Below are 18,448 nucleotides of genomic sequence, written 5' to 3' on the forward strand. Positions count from 1 at the left end.
GCCTGTAGTTCCCTGGATTCTCCTTCTGGCCCTTCTTGTAGGTGGGTGTCACATTTGCTAACCAGTTAGCCAGGACTGCTGATAAATGGTGGATAGCTTGGTGAGCACTTCTGCCAGCTCCTTCAATACCCTTGGGTAGATCCCATCTGGCCCCATAGACTTGTGTGTGTCTCAGTGGTATAGCAAGGCACTAACCATTTCCCCTTGGAAAATGATTCATTCTGTTCCCTGTCCCTGTCTTCCAGGTCAGGGGGCTGGGTACTCCGAGAACAACTGGTCTTACTATTAAAGACTGAGGCAAAGCATTAAGTACCTCAACCTTTTCCTCATCCTTTGTCACTATGTTTCCCCCTGCATCCAATAAAGGATGGAGATTCTCCTTAGCCCTCATTTTATTGCTAATATATTTATAGAAACTTTTTTTACTGTCTTTTGTGGCAGTAGCCAGATTAAGTTCTAGTTAGGCTTTGGCCCTTCTAATTTTCTCCCTGCATAACCTCACGACATCTTTGTAGCCCTCCCGAGTCGTCTGCCCTTTCTTCCAAAGGTCATAAACTCTCCTTTTTTTTCCTGGGTTCGAGCCAAAGCTCTCTGTTCAGCCAGGCCAGTCTTCTTCCCCACCGGCTTGTCTTTTGGCATGTGGGGATGACCTGTTCCTGCGCCCTTGAGATTTCCTTCTTGAAGAACGTCCAGCCTTCCTGGACTCCTTTGCCCTTCAGGACTGCCTCCCAAGGGACTCTGTCAGCCAGATTCCTAAACAGGCCAAAGTCTGCCCTCTGCAAGTCCAAGGTGGCAGTTCTGCTAACCCCCTTCCTTACTTCTCCAAGAATCGAAAAATCTATCATTTCATGATCGCTGTGCCCAAGATGGCCTCCAACCATCACATCACCCACAAGTCCTTCTCTGTTCACAAACAACATGTCCAGCGGGGCGTCTTCCCTAGCTGGCTCCCTCACCAGCTGTGTTATCTTCTACACACTCCAGGAACCTCCTAGACTGTTTCCTCTCCGCTGTATTTTATTTCCAGCAGACATCTGGTAAGTTGAAGTCCCCCACGAGAACAAGGGCTAGCAATTGTGAGACTTCTCCCAGCTGCTTACAGAATATATCATCTGCCTCTTCATCCTGGTTGGATGGTCTGTAATGGACTCCCACCGTGATATCTGCCTTGTTGGCCTTCCCTGTTTCTTACTCGTAAACGCTCAACCCTGTTGTCACCATCATTAAGCTCTAGACAATCAAAATGCTCCCTAACATACTACCCCCCACCTCTCCTTCCTTGTCTGTCCCTTCTGAAGAGTTTGTAGCCATCCATTGCAGCACTCCAGTTGTGCGAGTCATCCCACCACGTTTCCATGATGGCAACTACGTCACAGTTTTCCCGCTGCACAGTGGCTTCCAGCTCCTCCTCTTTGTTGCCCATGCTGCACGTGTTGGTGTAGATGCACTTTAGTTGGGCTATTGATCCTGCCAGTTCTTGGGGGGGAGAAGCCCTAATTCCTACGTGACCATTCTCAGGCACTTCTGTGGTTTCTAACACAACAATAACTTGTGACACCAGCTTTTGCTTGAACTCGAGCATGTATTTTAGAAAGGAGGGGTTTTCAGCCCAAGCAAAATCTAGCCCACTGCATCAGAGTGTAATAATAAAAGACGATTCTTGACCAATGATGGAATGCTTTTGTTCAATCTTTTTCAAGTCAGGTGCTTTAAAACCATTTTATTAATATGTGTTACTGGTTCTCTATGACTTTTCATAAGGGATGTATGAGCAGCTTCAAAACAGGTGCATGAGGAAGGGTAGGAGTCATTCCCTCAAAGATCAAGGGAAGCCTAAAAAACTTCCATGGAAGCTTTGGAAATATTCATTTTGGGGAGAAAAATAGAGATTTATGGTTTTAGGAGTATAGTAACATTACAAATGGTGCCAAATCTCAGAAGAGTGTTGAGCGTGAATATGTTGTGTTTTGGCACGCTTAGAACATTTATGCGATAGTTAAATGTAAATGCTTTATTTGGTAGCTTTTAGCAGAGCTGGCTCTTCAGGAGCCCAAGCTTCCTTACGTGCATGGGGAAGCTCATCGCAGGGGCTCCCATGTGCATTGATTGCTTCCTCTCCGCTTTATTAGTGTTGAAAGACACAGCACAGTGCACCGAGTGTGCGTGTGTGAACACAGACAGCGCAGGGAAGCGGGTTGGAGCACCAGGACCTCGAGAGGTTGGCATGTGTCCTGGAGGGGGAGCGATCCTGTCCCCCGGGGACTCCGGCAGCTGGCCGGGCCCCCAGGAGAGCAGGGCAGGGCAGCATCTGGGGCTGCTCTGCAGGAAACTTCACTAAATCCCTAAGTTTAAGTGTAAGAACGAGTAGTTGGGGGTTTTTTTGTTTTGTTTTGTTTTTTTTTGTTTTGTTTTTTTTTTTAATACAGCTATATCTGCGTCTACTGCAGCGAGGATCTCTTTTATCCAGGGCATGGTTTATTTATTATTTATTGGGGCATGCAGATAACAGGCTTTTGGGGTTTGTGTTTTCTGTCAGTGAGAGTTGTGGAGAATTGCAAAATTGAAAATTAAATGTGAAATCTTGCACGCTGCTGGCCATCGGAGAGAGGATGCACCTGGGGCTGAGGTGTCTCAATCCCTTTCTCTTTCCTTGTAAATTCAAGTGTGAGAGTGAAAGTATGGAAAGAAAATATACCCATACTTAGGCAGTTTGCTGGGGTAACTACATATATAGAGCCCATCACATTCACCCTATTCAAATTCACAGCTTTAACGAACTGATGTCAAATGAATTTTAAAAGGCTTTGGGATGGCAGTGGTTGTTAGAAGCCCAGATCTGTACCAGGGCCAAACATGGCACTAAAGCCAATAGTTTGCCATCACTAGCGTTTAGCCAGTGTTTATCTTTACCACCAAAGGCTGCCTTAAACCAGGTGGATTAAGCCAGGTGAAGTCACAGTATGCCCTTGAAAATATGACAAACTCTCTCACTTTGCTTTAAAAATCCTTTTGCACTACAGAGTAATAGATCACTTAAAATTTCTGTAGAATTGGTTTCTGGTAGGCTTTTCCCTTGTCAGTTGATATTCTTTGCCCAGAAACGTATGGATTGTCTTACGATAGCAAGTGTCCAGTAAATAGAAAGTGTTTGCTAAGGGCTGTCATAATACACTTTAAATGCAAATACATCTAGGGCAGTTTTAATGTAATTTTCATATAGATGAAGTCATTCTAAAGTAGGCTTAAATTAAAGTGCTGTTCTCCAAAGACTACAAGTTTAGCAGAAAATGTCCTTTAGCTTCATTAGATATTTTTCTTCTGTTTACGTTTGATTTCCCTTTCATCAGATCTGCATGGTTTGCAATCAGGACAGTATCTTTTATTCACTGCAGTTGGTATAATTTCTGACTTTTGCAGCAGCCAGTTGGAAGATGAGCTGGACTGGTGGGGGTTGTTTTTTTGGTTGTTTTTTTCTGTCTTTTTTTTTTTTTTTTTTTTTTAAAAAACCTCAACTTTTTCCAGTTACACATTCCTTGCTAATCTTTCTGTTTCCAAGAAACATAAATATTGGGAATTAACCAGTCATGTACTGGCCAGAGGTACAAAACCCAGCTGCTGGTGTGGTCTGTAAAAAATCTGGTTTAGATAACAGCATCATGTTGAAGTGTATACAGAAACAGCTCTAACAGATGCACTCCCGATTCTGAGCCGTCCATTCAAAGGGAACGCTGATCACTGAATTTATTTCCCACTCGTAAGTGGAAAAAAAAGATTGCACTTTTTTAATGCTTGATTTTATTCATTTTTTTTCTTTATAATGAAGGAAAAAGCCAGCCTTCACCCCTTGAGTCACAGGGCAGAGCTCCTGCTGAAGAACTGGTGATTCATAGCAGAGGGGGAAGCTGCAGGAACGGGTCAGAAGATGACCCAAGCGGAGGGGAAGCTCACGGGCTCTGGCTGGTGGGTTCAGTGCCACCACGGTGCGCTGAGGATTTGCCCGGCTCTGCCTTGTGCCGGTCGCTGTGGTCCTGCGGGGATGGCGCGGTGACGGCCCCTGTCCCCCAGCCCCACAGCCCTGCAGCTGGCGGCAGCCAGGCATATGGCCTGAGTCGCTCCAGCCTTGCAGCTTCAAATGGTGATGCTCCTCTGGCTTCGCAGCCAGCACAGAGGGCTGAAAAAGTAACCCCTTTCCCCAAGGTTTTGACAGACTATTTAGAACTAAATTCTGCTTTGAGATATTGCAGGCAGAAAAGAGAGGAATTAAGCCCACTGGGTTGCTTCCATTAATTAAGAGTTTCATTTATGTGCTTTTACAACCACAAAGCCACTAGTCAACTGCAACAGTTAGTAGTTACGGACAGTTTAAGTCAAAGCAAAACTGCGCATGATTGAAAACAAATGCCAACTTTTTTTTTCATTATTTGTCACTCAAAAACATGTAAGGAAAAGCCCTGTTCTTGTAGTGCCTTCACCATCAATCTTTCTGCACGGTATGTTTGCAGAGTCAGGTCTCCAGTTCAGTTACAGTTTCCGTAATGTTGTCCCAGACTGAGCTCTTGTGTGTCAGATTTCATCCGGTTCTATTTAGATGCCAGGACCCTGTTTTTTATAGAAGTTCCTGGATTAAACTGAGGGTGCCTGGATTAAGTTTTTAATGAGATATTTCAGCACCTAAACATATTACCTAATTTTGAAAATGCCCATCTTCCTGCTTCTTCCCCTCATTTCCACTGAAGGTAGTGGGTCTCTTCTACATTTATATTTAAAGATAAAATTGCATAGTTAAATTGCCTACCTCAGGTTTAAGAAAACAGTTTTGGGCATTTTTTTTTCTTTTAAAATCGGGGCACATGGGTTTCATGAGAGTACCTACCATATGCTAAATGTGCTGTTATCTACATGATGCTATAAATTATTGGACTGACTTATTCCATGAAATAATCTCCTTAATGTATATGAGCAGAGCATTAACCTGGTTGTTCTTTTCCCTTGCCTTGTGGGAGCCCTGGTGCCCTCCCCAGATTGTTGTGATATATTGCAGCATTGCTGCCAACTGCTAATGAGATTACTAATGCAGTGTAACTGGGTAGCAAATTATTAAATGCTATTCCATACCATTATTCAGCTTATTTTAAGCAATTTGTGAGAGGGGCACTCCTTGTAAATCAAACTCCTTGTATATTATTTTTGTTAATTAAGAGTTAAATTAAATCCAACATTTTCAACGTTGCGTCACTGACAATAATACTGGACCACGTACTTCACAATAAGCTGCGGGAAAAAATCCTCCGCTGGAGTGCGGAGGAAGGACTAACTGCTCTGCTCTCGCCCACGTGCTGTGTCCGGACGTGGTGCGCAGTGTGCTATGCAGTCGTCGCACGCTCCGCTCGCGTGTTCCCTGTGCACATCTGCGTTGCCAAAAGGATTTGGGGTCCTCGTGCAGGTAGTTAATGCTAAGGATGTAAACCTTAGGAATGAATTATCTAGGTTTAATTACTAAAGCATAGGGTTTCCTAATGTTTCATGGCCCTGTAAACCACATATCGTGGTATTACTGCTGTGCTGGCAAAAATAACAGCCCGCTCGACTAAAGAAAAGCCCAGATCCACCTGCTGCAGGCGCTGCTCTGCCTCGCCTGGCTGGAAAACGCTCTGGTGACTGATGCTTAACCCAACTGTAGCTTTAAGCACAGCTTTCGGGGAGCAGGAGAGAGGGGTGGCTTCGAACCTGGGACACTTCTGCATGTTCTGCTCCATTACCTGGAGCGTTTGAGTGCCTTTTCTTGTATGGCAGTATTTTATATTTATTATGTAAGTATATGTAACTTTAAAAAAAAATTTAATCTGTATATCTGACTAGCAGTGCTTGTAGAGACTTGGTGTCTGAAAAAAAAAAATCATCGAAGGTGGTTAAATATGAAATTACTCGTTGGGTGCTTAAGTTGGATTTCTGTGATGATTTTCTCTTCCATGTGTAAACGTGTTTTGTTTGTAGTACGTCTTACCACGTGGTTGTGTCTCAGAAAATCAGAATGTTCTAGCTGCGTTCAGATTTTCCTTATAAAGCTCATATTTTCCTACACTACACAAACATGTGCAAAAAAAAAAAAAATTGGAGAATTTATTTATTTAGAAGCTCAATGCAGATTTCTCCCAGAAAGGGAACAAAGTGAATGTTAAAATAAGAAGGTAACCTTTGACTCTTGGTGTCACTAGCCCTTTTCAGTGCTACATAGCTGAGATGAGCATCCAAGTGTTTCACACCAGCCTGGGGAAGCAGAGGTCCTCAGAGAAGCTTGGTGGGCAGGTTGGGCAGGGGAGGTGGGTGAGGCATAGTTTAATTGTTGATTTAATTGTTTTTTGCAAGAGAAGAAAACAGGCAGTCTAGGCGACAGTGATATTTAGATATGGATACAACCCCTCTGCCCTTCTTTTTGAGGTCCTTTGAGATGCACGTGGTGTGCCGTGGGGTCCAGAGGAGCTGGAGCTGCACGGGGCTGTAACTGGGAGAGTGCTGGGTGGCACGAAGGGGTGTCAGGGTGCTGCCGCGGGAGACGTGGGCAGGCAGAATGGGGGAAACAAGTGGTGTGGAAGTTAGTGATGAAGAATGAGGTTATTTAAGAAGTCCACGGTTGTCTCCTGAGTAGCCATCTTATCTTAAGTGGCTTGGCCTTAGGAAGGTTTTAATCAAAGCTTCCACCATTGCCTTTTGGCTTTGAATACTAGTTTGGAACTGAAACGTCCATTTGCTTCATACAGAGGCCTTCATAATTTGTTATACAAGCAGAGTTTAAGTAAATCAGTCCTTACTTATTTTTAGGTTGTGGCGTAGAATGTATACACTTTGCCTGGAACAGCGTGATTAATTACAAATTTGGAGTGCTCTAGTTATTGGGTTCAAGTAAAAATTAAGTACTTTAATATAGACTATGCAGGAATATAGACTAAATTAATTAGATAACCACAGTTTATAAACCACATTCATTTTATAAGTGAAAGAGTCCTGAGAAACAGACACTTTCCTACTAAACTCTTATCTCCTTTCAGGTTAAAATAAATAAAAGATTCATTTTGCTCAGGAGACCTCCCACAACACTTCCTACCCCCAAACTATCCAAAACCAGAGCAAAATCAAACCTTCAGTAACCTGATAAGCTAGAGAGGGCACTATAACTAGAACCTTAAACTTTTCTATCTGCTTATAGTTTCAGCAGATCTGCTAAAAACTGGTTAAATGCTGAAATTATGCAAATGGAATGGATATGTAAAAGTCATCTGTCCTGACAAGCACGAAGTCTATGTCATAAGTGTGTTAGAAAATAGCTTATGTAACTCTACTAAATACAATGTGAGGTTTTATGACCTCATCCGATGGCAGGACAATGCAATTCTTTGTTATGAATATTAAGATTGAGAACAGTTTAGATTTGTTTACACTGTTGACGTTTTATAGCAAATGCTGTCAAGTGGTGCCTCAGACGCTCCATGGATATTTGTATAGACTTTGGAAATTCAGGCAGAAAATAAAATGACCATCTGATTCAAATGAATTTTTCAATTATTTGTGGCTTTAACAGAAGCAATTGAAGTGTATTGTATATATCTGGCAGCTGGTCCTACTTCTTTGGAAAAAAAAACAACCCTAAAGCTTTGTATCTAATCCCTTGAGCAAACCAATAGTAAATTGTTTATCAAATAAGTAGTAGAATTTCCCATTTTGAATCTGTGCTTTCTTTACATTGCTGTCACAGGATAATTATATGCAACTTTCCGCATGTTGGAGGTGGATGGATTCACAGTTTGTCTATTCCTCTTTTCTTGTTCAAGCCCGAACTGTTGCCTGAACTTGGTGTAACTTCTCCCCATCCTGTGCCTGCAGTCTGTCAACATCCCCTCTATTGTCTGATACTAAAACCACATTTGATTCCTCATAAATCCCTTTATTGTCTCCCCGCTGTTTCCCATGTCATATTTAAGTTTTCTTCACTGGTTTCCATGGCCCTTCACAGTCTGTGCTTTTGTTTGTGACTCCATCTCCTGGCTCCTTTCTCTCGATGAAGTCAGTCCTTGACTACTTCTGTTGCCTTCAAGCTTCATACTGCCCTTCTTCCAGATCACCTGCCTGTCTATTTTTTTTTATCATGTCCTGTTAAAAAGTAGAGCAAAATCTTCAAAAAAGACTGCATCAATGGATATGACTTTTAAATTTGCCAGTCCTTTAGCTTACCAAAGGTCCAGGTGACCAGCTTATTCTTCCCTTCATCTATTGCTCTTTAATCCTTCTTCTGTATTTTGTAATTTTTTGTTGAGCTCACTTTTTATTTCGTTCTTAAAAAACATAATACTCTGAGGGGGGAAAAAAAATCTTTCGAAAAACAAAACAGCAGAAAAGGTCTCAATCCACAAAGCGGGTGTGTTTAACTTAATTTGTATTAGCAGTATCTGACGTACTGTTTATAAGGTGCTTCAGAGCACAAAGAGGAAATAGCAATCCTGAAGTATCTGTTTATCATACTTGTCTAAGTATGATAATAGTCATAATTAGTCTAGTATTTTTCCCACCCTTCTCATTTTTGACACAATGAGAAATGCTAATCGCATGTTAGTATGGCATGTGTACAAAAAGACTCTTTCCTGTAGAGATCTTGGTCCTTTTCCTTCTTATTTGAGGAGATTGTGAATGTTAAATCCCATATAAAATTATTTTCATTGGTTAATATACTATTTAATATACTATTTTTTCCCTTGAAGATAAAATTCAAATCTGAAGATGTTCGTCTTTTTCCATTTACTATTCTATGTATTTTAGGTCATGTCAGCAAATCAACACAGTTGGGGAAATACTCGGGGTTAGCATAAAAGGGTTTACTGATGCAGGTAAAGATATACTGGCTGAATTACTGCAGAATTGAAATGCCTGTTTTGCAAACAGACCACTGCTAGCCACGCATTCAGTATTTTGGCTTTTTTTTTTCTTACTTATATTTAGCATGTAAGACTATCTTTGATTCGCTGTGTTAAAATTATAAAAAAAAAGCAGCTGATGTTTTGTAATCCACACTCTTTCTGTTACCTCTTCCTCCAAACAACTTTCTTCAAAGACCTCAGCGTTGAGGACCTCTCAGGGGTCAGCCCATATCACAAACCCACCCCAGTAACCCAGAGCCTGTCTGGGTCCGTGAAGGAGCGCCCAGCCTGCCAGGAGCAGAACAGCCGTCAGCTTTTTTGAGCTAACATGGTGGGAAACAGGGTCTAGCTTTCACTTTAACACTAACTGCTTTTGTCTTCTGCTGCTGGCAAGGGTGGGCTGTATCCATTTGTTCATCTCCGTCACCCAAACCGCCACTGTAAAAGCCAGTCCAGGGAGGGATTTTCGTAGCTCTGAACACCCTTTCTCCAGGAAGCACAGGGCTACCCACTCCTGTCCTCCACCGTTGTTACTCCTGCTCTTCTTAGCTAGCTTGGTTACCCTTCTCTGTGCTTCTATGCCATGTTTCTATTGCAGCTTCACCGCTGGATTTTCCTTTGCAGTTCTGGTGTCTTCTGTGCCTTCTGATTGTCTGCTGGGGAGAGCGTAACAACACGTTACTCTGGTTTCATTGTGGTACAAATGAAACGATGCTCTGAACCAGAAGCCCTTGCCAGACCAGTCCTCTGGTGGACAAAGGCTTGGACCTCATTAGGTTTCCTCCAGTTATCCCTTTGCTCTTCACCTCTTTACTTCTGGAGAAGCTAAACTTCCCATGTCCTTCTCCGAATCGCAGCCCTCTGTGCACGCGGGCAGGGATGGGGGAGATGTGTGTGCAGGGTGGGAAGGCTGGGAGATTTATAGGCGTCGAGGCCGGGCAGGACTGCCAGGCTGGTGGTGTCACCAGCTGCCCTGCCGCTGAAGCAGAAGGGCTTGTCTGAGACGAGCACGGTGTCCAGAAGACGCCCGCTCTGTGTGCAGGAGTCAAGTGCTGGGAAGGAACCACCATTTTCCTTGGCATCTTTTCCCAGTGCAAACACGTTACAGCATTTTGGGGGAGGTTAAGCAAATGTATTGATTTTGACTGTAGTATATTACCTTTCTTTGGAAAGTCATCTTAAATAATTTGACCAAGTCCACCGACGAGCATGTGGAACATTTTCCTTTCACTCTGGTCTTGCACAACTGGTCCTATTTGCTGTATAGGCAAATTCAGGAATGCAGCACTTGTCTTCTCTGAAATATGTTCTAAGTATTCATGAAAGATAAAAAGTCATCAATTTAAGCATTTTTATGCTCTTGTGTGTTAAAATATTTTCCAAGTTTGTTACAGTATTTTGGAATTACAGTAATGCAATTCTATTTCAGAGCCAGAAAGACAATTCTATCAATAAATTTTTTTTTTGCACTTATGCACATGAAATGACTGTTCTTCAAGAATTATCTTTGGCTTGATATGTAGTTTATTTAGATCCTTTACAAAGAATATGGCCTAGCACTGAGTTAAATAAAAGTTAAAGAAACATAATTCTGTGTTTCTTGCTCTGAAGCTGATAGATAAAGGCCAGATTTTTCACAGGCACGCTTTCGAGTACAGGGTCCTTGCTCAGCACCTGTATTACTACATTCGTTAAGTGTCATGATTTTGATTGTGCTGCTTCTCTGAATGTTGCTGTTTTAAACATGAAATATGATTTATTCTGAATTAAGGGAACACAAATACTAAAGATGAAGTTTTAGTCTTGATTGAAATCAAATGGAAAACTCCCACAGAAGTAGAATTTCACCCTTGTCTTCTCATAGCAAGGAGGTTTAGCTGATAAAAACAAACCAAATTTGCCCCTTCTGCTCACTTTACTATTTGAACATCTGAAAAAAAAATCATATATATATATATGTGTATGTTTCTCCTATTTACTCTCATGAGCATAGTGGTCAGGTTGTTTCATTTGTGTATTTGTACATGTGCTGGGATGATGGTGTTGGAAGGGTGGAGTGAAGCTTAGGTTCTTGGAGTGCACCACGAAACACCATGGTGGAGAAATCAATGTACCTAATCAAGTTTGCTACAAAATTAACAAGATCCACCACTGCGCTCTTTTTTCTTCTATTATCTCACCTAGTTGCTAGACTACTGTTACTGTGTGTAACACCAGGTACATAATTCTTTTTGCATGGCTTTTTCATATGTATCATCTTTCAAATGGCATACCTTGTTCTGCAACACTGCAACACTAAGAACTAAGTAAGTTCTTAGTTACTTCTGCTGGTCTGTCTTCTCTTTTTTCTTTTTTTCTCCCCCCCCCCCCCCCCCCCCCCAACTTTCTACGAGCAAAATGCCTGTGATATCCATCTTGCTGTTTACCAGAGTAAAGCATGAGAATATAATTTCCTATCCTGTGATCTTAAGATTTTATGTATGTGCCCAAATTTGTTATTGGAGGTGGTGGGAGGTTCAAACAAAATTATATTCCAGAGTCATCTAGTTTATTGTCCTGTGTTATTGCTACGGTCTTGGATGATTTCCCAAGTATTTGTTTGGATTATTCCTGCAAAGAACAGTTTGTTTTGGTTTTTTTTTGTGAGTTGGGTGTTTTTCCAGAAAAAATACTAATTTTCTAATTCTAAAGGTTCTGGGAGCACTTCAAGGGTTTCAGTGAAACTTTTACCAAAGAAAGTGTAAGGGACTGGGCATGATAACCAAGGTCAACTGGCCTTACATGATGCCTCCAGTTTATGCATCACAGCTCCTTAAAATAAAGTAGTTGCTGGCCTGAGAGAGTCACACAGCTTGTCAGAGCTAGTGGCCTACCGTGAAAATAATTTGAAATCACATATATTAGGCAGTAAGTTGCCCTTTAGGTCACCTAATTCTAAACTTTTTTCCTTTTCTGGAGATGGGAGGTGTGTACTAAGCACCATTATTCATTTGAGATCTTGAGCATGGAGGCTGTTTAAAGACACCTAATATTGAGCTGATGCTTCTCTAAAGCACAGGTGGTGGTGGAGGTATAATAGTGATCGCCTGCGTGCTAGAGTGCTCAGACCTCAACATCGTGGTGGACCACGATGGTATCTGCTGTGCTTTTGCTGAACTCAGCCCCGTCTGTATTTGGGCACGTTTGGAGTGTACTTAGCTGATGGGGAGCACTGGGAGGTCTGGGCAGAACGTGAGCCTCACTGCTGGAGGGTCTCGGAGCTTCACACCCTGCTCAGGGGCTCCCAGGGCATCCCTCCTTTTCTTTAGTTGTCAAGGGAACCTTAGTGCAAGAAGCAGAACCCTGCAGGCTGCTGAAAAGTACTTTTAGGGTTAGGTGGCTGCTCAACTGGCGGCTTTCTGGAACTTGTTCCTCTGCATAAGTGCAGCTTTTGGCCCCCAAATCAGTGCTCTGGATTTCTCCCTGCACCCTTAAGCATCAGCGGTCTCTCTGAAGTTGCAGTACCTTCCAACACGGGGGTGTAAACAATGTGGATTGCAATTCCTTTTTCCCCAGATCATTAATAGAGGTATCATGATTTGAATCCAGTCAGTCTTGCTCTACAGCACTGAACATCTTTTCTAGATTCAGTTGAATATGCTTTTCCAGGTTCTTTGCTTAAAATGCTCAGAGTGGTTTGACTCCATTTAAATGCCAGTTTTACTTTTTTTAGATAGAATTTCTGAGATGCTGAGTGAAGCTTTAGTTATTTAAATCACACTGTATTAATCATGTATGAATTGCGTTCTGAAAAACTGACCAAATCTTCCATGATGATTTGCTTTTTGTAATGTCACATTGCCTAATGCTTGTGATTAAGTGAGGTTAATTTACAGGAGCCAGATTCTGGAGAAAATTACATATGTGTTCAAGTTTATGCACTCTGGGATAAATCCAAGCTCTGAGAATAAGTCACTGGAGAATTTTGCATTGACTTTGGTGTCATTAGGGTTTCACTGTCCTAATTACCTAAGTGGCAGTACTTACAGGGTACATAATAAATTTCCGGAATTAGGTTTAGGAGCTTACAAACCTTCTTGCAATATCTGTCATACTAAATTATTAGTAAACTAGGCTAGATTAACTAGGTAGTAATTAGTGAGGGTTTTTTCTTTTCTACCAAGGGAGAAGTGCTGTTGATTTGAGGGCTGGTTAGAGGGGGACAGAAGAGAGCTGGCTTTTGACTGCTGATAGCTCACTGGATCACACTAAGACAAGACTTGTAAACAAGATGAAAAGAGACAAGGAGCACGCATGCAAGGTGCAGACGCCCATCTGTTCATCGAGCACTCCAGTGCCGTACCCCACCACATAACCCCTTCATGGCCACAGGCACACGGAACGGTTGAGAGCTCCATGCACGGCATAACCCATCACGCGGGCGCTGAACCCGCTCTGGTGACACTCCGAATCTGCTCACGGGCTGAAGGAGAAGTTGTGCCTCTCTGAGGGTTTGTAGGCAGTTGCTGCCTTCTGCGTGGTGATAGCGGGGGTAGTGGGAGACAGCTGTGGTACCAACGCAGCAACAGTGGGAAGGCTTTGTCCAGCTCTGCTTCCATTGAAAAAATATTTTCCAGCAAATTCACAAATGCAATAAAACCATATTTTATTATTTGCTCTTTATAACTGTTTATATCCAAGAACAATTTTCATCTTGCTAAGCTCTCCATTTCCCAGCTGAAGATCTAGGGTATTTTTGAAAATGCGTCTTTTTCCCCAGCCAGAGCTTGCATTTTTTTAGAGCGTCATGATACGTGTTTTAGTCTGAGTTCCTTCCTTTTGTCTGTAGCTGAGATAAAGAATTAGTAGTTTAAAACAATAACTACATGTTCCACTATGATCAAGGAATTAGATAATCTGGCATGTTTGCTTAAGGGGTCTGTATCTTGGGGCTTTTATAGGGCAGTATTAAAGCCCTGAGCCTTCTTATTATGCCAATACCCAGAAGATTGCTTTAATGAGAAGTAAAGGGCCTTTTTCCAATTACAAGGGAATAACTGTATTAAGTTCCTGTGTTATGTCAACCTGCTTTGATTTGATTACTGCGAAAGAAATGGATTTATCTGTCAGTGTTACTTAATTAAGCCTTCTCATTGATGTTTTGCAGAGTAATATAGTGTAGTTTGCACATTTAAGTCTAAATACAAAGAAAATTGGTCGAAAGCTAAGATGTGACCCCTGAAGATAAGGCACAAGAGCCATTGCTTGTCATTTTCTGATCAGAGTCCAGAACTTTTAACTGTGGTGGAAGACCTTGAGCATTATGTGGGCTGAGATTAAAGCAAGGTAAAGGTCAAGGAGTTTTCAGCCAAAATTGAGATGGCTGAATATTTTGGAGTCTAGGCAAATCTTACAGAATTATTCTGTGAGGTTAGTCTCCTAATCTCTACCTGATATAATACGCTTGGGTATGTAGAATGATGCCTGCATATCTTTAACATCTGTCTTCCCCTGATGTATCCCCAAAAGCTGTCCCTCTCCCTGCCCAGGGGTGTCCTTTGTGTTCGGCAGTGCTCCCCCCTGCCTAGGCAGGACTTTTTCTCTGGGTTAGTCTTGGGTGTGCCCAGGGACTCGATCTGGGATGTTTGCAGAGACAAGGAATACCTCAGCCCTGAGGTATGTGTTGTTCCTGTGTTATTTTAAGCACCTGATAGTGCCCTCTGATCATTGGTACACTTGGCTCAAGGGAGAGGTAGGAATAACGCAGCAAAGAGTACCAGAAAGGACAGCCGGGCAGGAATTCAGCTCACCACAAAAACATATGTTTAACTGTGAGCACACAAATAGTTCCTTTCACATCCCTGGGGCTGTCCAGCGGTTGGCCATGAAGCCAGTATTTCCATGTGCTGCTAGAAAGTACTGGGCACCTGCGGGAGCGTGGTGCCCCTTCCCTGTGCCGGAAAAAAAGGATTTTGAAGAGCATGACTTGGAAGCAGCACCACGAGTGGGTTAAATCACGTGTATCAGCCCGGCATATGTTGAAGGGATGATAGTGGACTCTCAGCTGGAGCTGGATGGTGGGCTCTCAAAGGAAAGAGCTCGGCAGCCGCGTGCACCCCTTGCCCGGGCTGGTGTGGGGATGCTGCCTTCCCTCTCCGCTGTCCCTCCTCAGCACTGAGTGCAAGAGAAGGATTACTGCTCAAAACGTAGCCCTGAAATGTGTTATTTTAGGTGACGTATTAGAGTGCCCAAGATGATGGCATCTGTATTCTTAAAATATAAATAAAAATGCACAGTATAGCAGTCTGAAAACCTTTATTGGCATGTAAATCTTGCTCCTAGTGCTGGCCACGAGCCAGTGTAAGGGGCCTTGACAACATGCATTATTTTAGGCTAGCTGACTTTTACAGCAAATAAGTATGTTAATAAATGAAATTTCTAACAGGCAGCTATGCGAATAACACCTCCTTGTTAATGAAAGCAGAGCTCCCCAGGTGATGCCCCGCGCAGGGCCCTTCGCTGGTGTCGCTCTGTCCTTTGCCCTCTGTTTTACGCACGCGCGAGTGGGCTCGTGGGTCTGCACGGCAGAGCGGAGAGTGGGATGGGGCTGCAGCCGCTCCTGCAGGTGCTGGGTTTATCACCTCTCTGGAGGTGGGCTCAGGGCTCTCGCCCGGTCCCCCAGGCGCTGTTCCTGAGGGCTGAGCTGTTCTGCTCGCTGATGGATTTTGGAAGCTATGCTCGAGGGTGGGACGATGCCCATCAAAGTCAATGGGATAATATCCGCTGATTTTTAGCAGGCAATGGATCAGGGCTCTACAGAGTTAATTACCTGTTACATAACACAAATGATTTTTAAAAATATGCCTAATTAACCTAATAGAATGGTTGATCTGATCTGTCAGGTAAATGATACACATTTTCTTTCTTTTTCTGGAGCTTAATTAAATATTTACCTAAGGGTGTCTTGTGCTATTAACATGTTCATCCATTATGGAGATAATAGGAATTGTAATTGGGGGAAAGTATTAACCCCCACACGTTTGTATAGTTTTTGTTTGGGTTTTTTTGGTCTTGGAAGTCAACCAGACTTGGTCACAGCACCCGTATTTTAAAGCGCTAATGACCATATCTGTTTCTCAGACAACCAAAGTTCCCACCGATCCTAGAGGTCTGCATGAACCAATGCACAGGTGGGAAGGGAGCTGCTCGCGTGCGTGGTCTTCGGCAGCACTCTGAGAAAGTTTCTCTAGCCAGCAAGACCAAATACGTATTTTTCCAATTAGATTAAAGCTACTGTTTGTGCATGGCAAAAGGCAAGCAATGTTATTATTTCATTAGGATGCTAGTGGGTACACAGGAGTAAGTTGGTAAATAGTACTGAAATGTGCAATAATACTGTTATAAATCAATGTCAATCAAATTTCCTGATATTTAACATACTGTAAGTAAAAAAAAAAAGTAATGGATTTAAGCAGTATGGTCCAGTCCATCAATGTACTAAAGGATGTGCTTAACGTTAAGCATGAGTGATCTCATTTACTTGAATTAACACGGGAGTGAACTATGATTTCAGTGGAATTATTCACAGGCTTCCATTAAACCTGTGCGCAAGTGCCTCGCTGAACTGGTGTTATGTTTAGCCATTAAGTTTTTAGCCAAGTGGAAAGTCTCAGGAGACTCCCAACTCATTTTTGTAAAGGTTTTGTGATGGCAGCGGTTGTGCAAGCATATCCCAGCATACTTGAGCGCACTGCAGAAGATCTTTAGCTTTCAGTGTCAGCGGTCCCTGGCCAAGTCGAGTTCCTCGGTTTCTCCCGGGCCTTGGTGCAACCTCAGAGGTAGCGTGGCCAGCTTGGAGGTGCACGTTGCTGCTTGGGGTACCCGAGAGGGACAGCCCCGTGCAGTTGGGGTGTCTTTGGAAGAAGTTACTGTATGGGTCTTTTTGGTGGTGTGGGGTTTGTTGGGTTTTTTTGTTTTGTTTTGTTTTGTTTTTAAGGCTCTACATTTGGAAGACCATTCAATGTTACAGGGAAGTTTTGATAACAATAAACTGGGTTAATTAACAATACTGGGAAAGACTTGGGGAAAGTGGAATGAAAATAGTTCCATCAGAGAAGAAATGTTGGGAATTGTGAAATGTGGAGAGCGTTCATATGCAAAATGTGTCTATGACCTGGTTTTTGTCAATGAAAATGCAGTGTTGCAGTCCAGCTAGTCTCTTTTATCCAGTGATCTGGAAGCACGCTGCAGTGGCTGACTAGCGAAGCTCACCTCGCATTCCTGGCGTGACTATCAAGCTGTCCCTTTGGTGCACAGATAAAATGCACACAAAAAAATGGCAGGCTGAAACAATTCTGTGTCTTGTTGCAAAGTTAAGAGGAACTTGTAGAAGTCCTGGTTCTTTGGTCTGTATCCTAAATGGCAGGTTTCACCATGTCCTAGCACATACGCAATGGGACGAGTTATTCCTAGAGACACCCTCTCAAACAGGGGGAAAATGGTTAAAAACACCCTGAAATGGGCTGTCTGAAATTACTGGAGTGTCTCCCACCCAATGGTTGCAGTGAATTTTCTATCAAATGATAGAGGACAAGACAGAAATACCCCCTCTGTGCTTGGCTTTAGGAATGTGCTTTTCTCTTCTTGAGATACAAGTATGTGTGTAAATGCTTTTCTGCAGCAGAAGCCTAGATGAGGTGCTGAGAGGTACATTTACCCCAAACATGCCTTACTTTAACTTCTAGGTTTCATCTGTTTTATCATGTTTTATTTTTACTGTTTGACAATACCTATTTTTGTGCTGGAGATTTTGATAGGATTTTAACTGGTACAGTGCAGTCACTTTTTAAAGTGTTGAGAAACACTGAGCCGCTGAAGTAATTTTTATGCTCAAACCTCAGGTTCCTGAGGGTCCAGTTCATTTCTGCTGTGAATTTAAATGAGTTAATTTAAGCAGTGGGTCAGAAGCCACTACCATCGTAGTAGCCCTGTGCCTGATTCTTAATTAAAGGCAACAGGAGATTAATTTGAAACATTAATTTAAAAGTGCCTATACAAAAGGAAAGAATTATTGCAATAAAGCCTAAAGAACTTTTTTGTCCCTAGATGTAGAAGACAGAACTAGCTCAGGGTCCTGGGGGAATACAGGACATCCTAGTCCATCCAGGGTAAGTATATCTAATCTTTTTCCCCAAACCAGACTTCCTGCATATGTAAATTTACAATCTTAAATATGAGTTTTACACCTGATTGCGTAGAAAAATGGGCATGCAAACTTGGCTGTAGCCTGTCTTCTCTTTAAAATTGCCTTTTTTTTAACATTCAAACCTGATCCTGTGATTGAATTTGGCACCTGCTCTGCTACTTCTAACAGGTAGCGAGAATATTAATTAACCATTTTTTCTTGCTAGGCCCTACCAACTGCTGCCACCACCCAGAGCGCGGGTGGAGCAGAGATGTTGTTGCTGAGTGTTTTGTTTTCCGCAGCTGGATTTTTGGGGATTGTGGCTGTCGCCAAACCTGGGGAGCGGGCCAGTGCCCCCGCCGTGGGCATCGCTCGTCCC

At 42.6% G+C, this 18,448-nt stretch overlaps 1 protein-coding gene across 20 annotated transcripts in view; it reads left to right on the top strand.

Moving 5' to 3' along the window:
* TCF4 (transcription factor 4) overlaps positions 1–18,448 on the top strand; it is a 246,577-nt gene that overhangs the window by 61,262 nt on the left and 166,867 nt on the right. For 16 of the 20 annotated variants that reach the window (XM_069775312.1, XM_069775317.1, XM_069775314.1 and 13 more), the window contains one exon: positions 17,991–18,052. The exons of the other annotated variants lie outside the window; for them this stretch is intronic. In XM_069775312.1, coding sequence (XP_069631413.1) covers positions 17,991–18,052 — 62 coding nt within the window. The remainder of the gene's footprint in view (positions 1–17,990; positions 18,053–18,448) is intronic. 20 annotated transcript variants of the gene reach the window in all.

The sequence above is a fragment of the Haliaeetus albicilla genome, chromosome W (genome assembly GCF_947461875.1).
Source record: "Haliaeetus albicilla chromosome W, bHalAlb1.1, whole genome shotgun sequence".
Classification (NCBI taxonomy): domain Eukaryota; kingdom Metazoa; phylum Chordata; class Aves; order Accipitriformes; family Accipitridae; genus Haliaeetus; species Haliaeetus albicilla.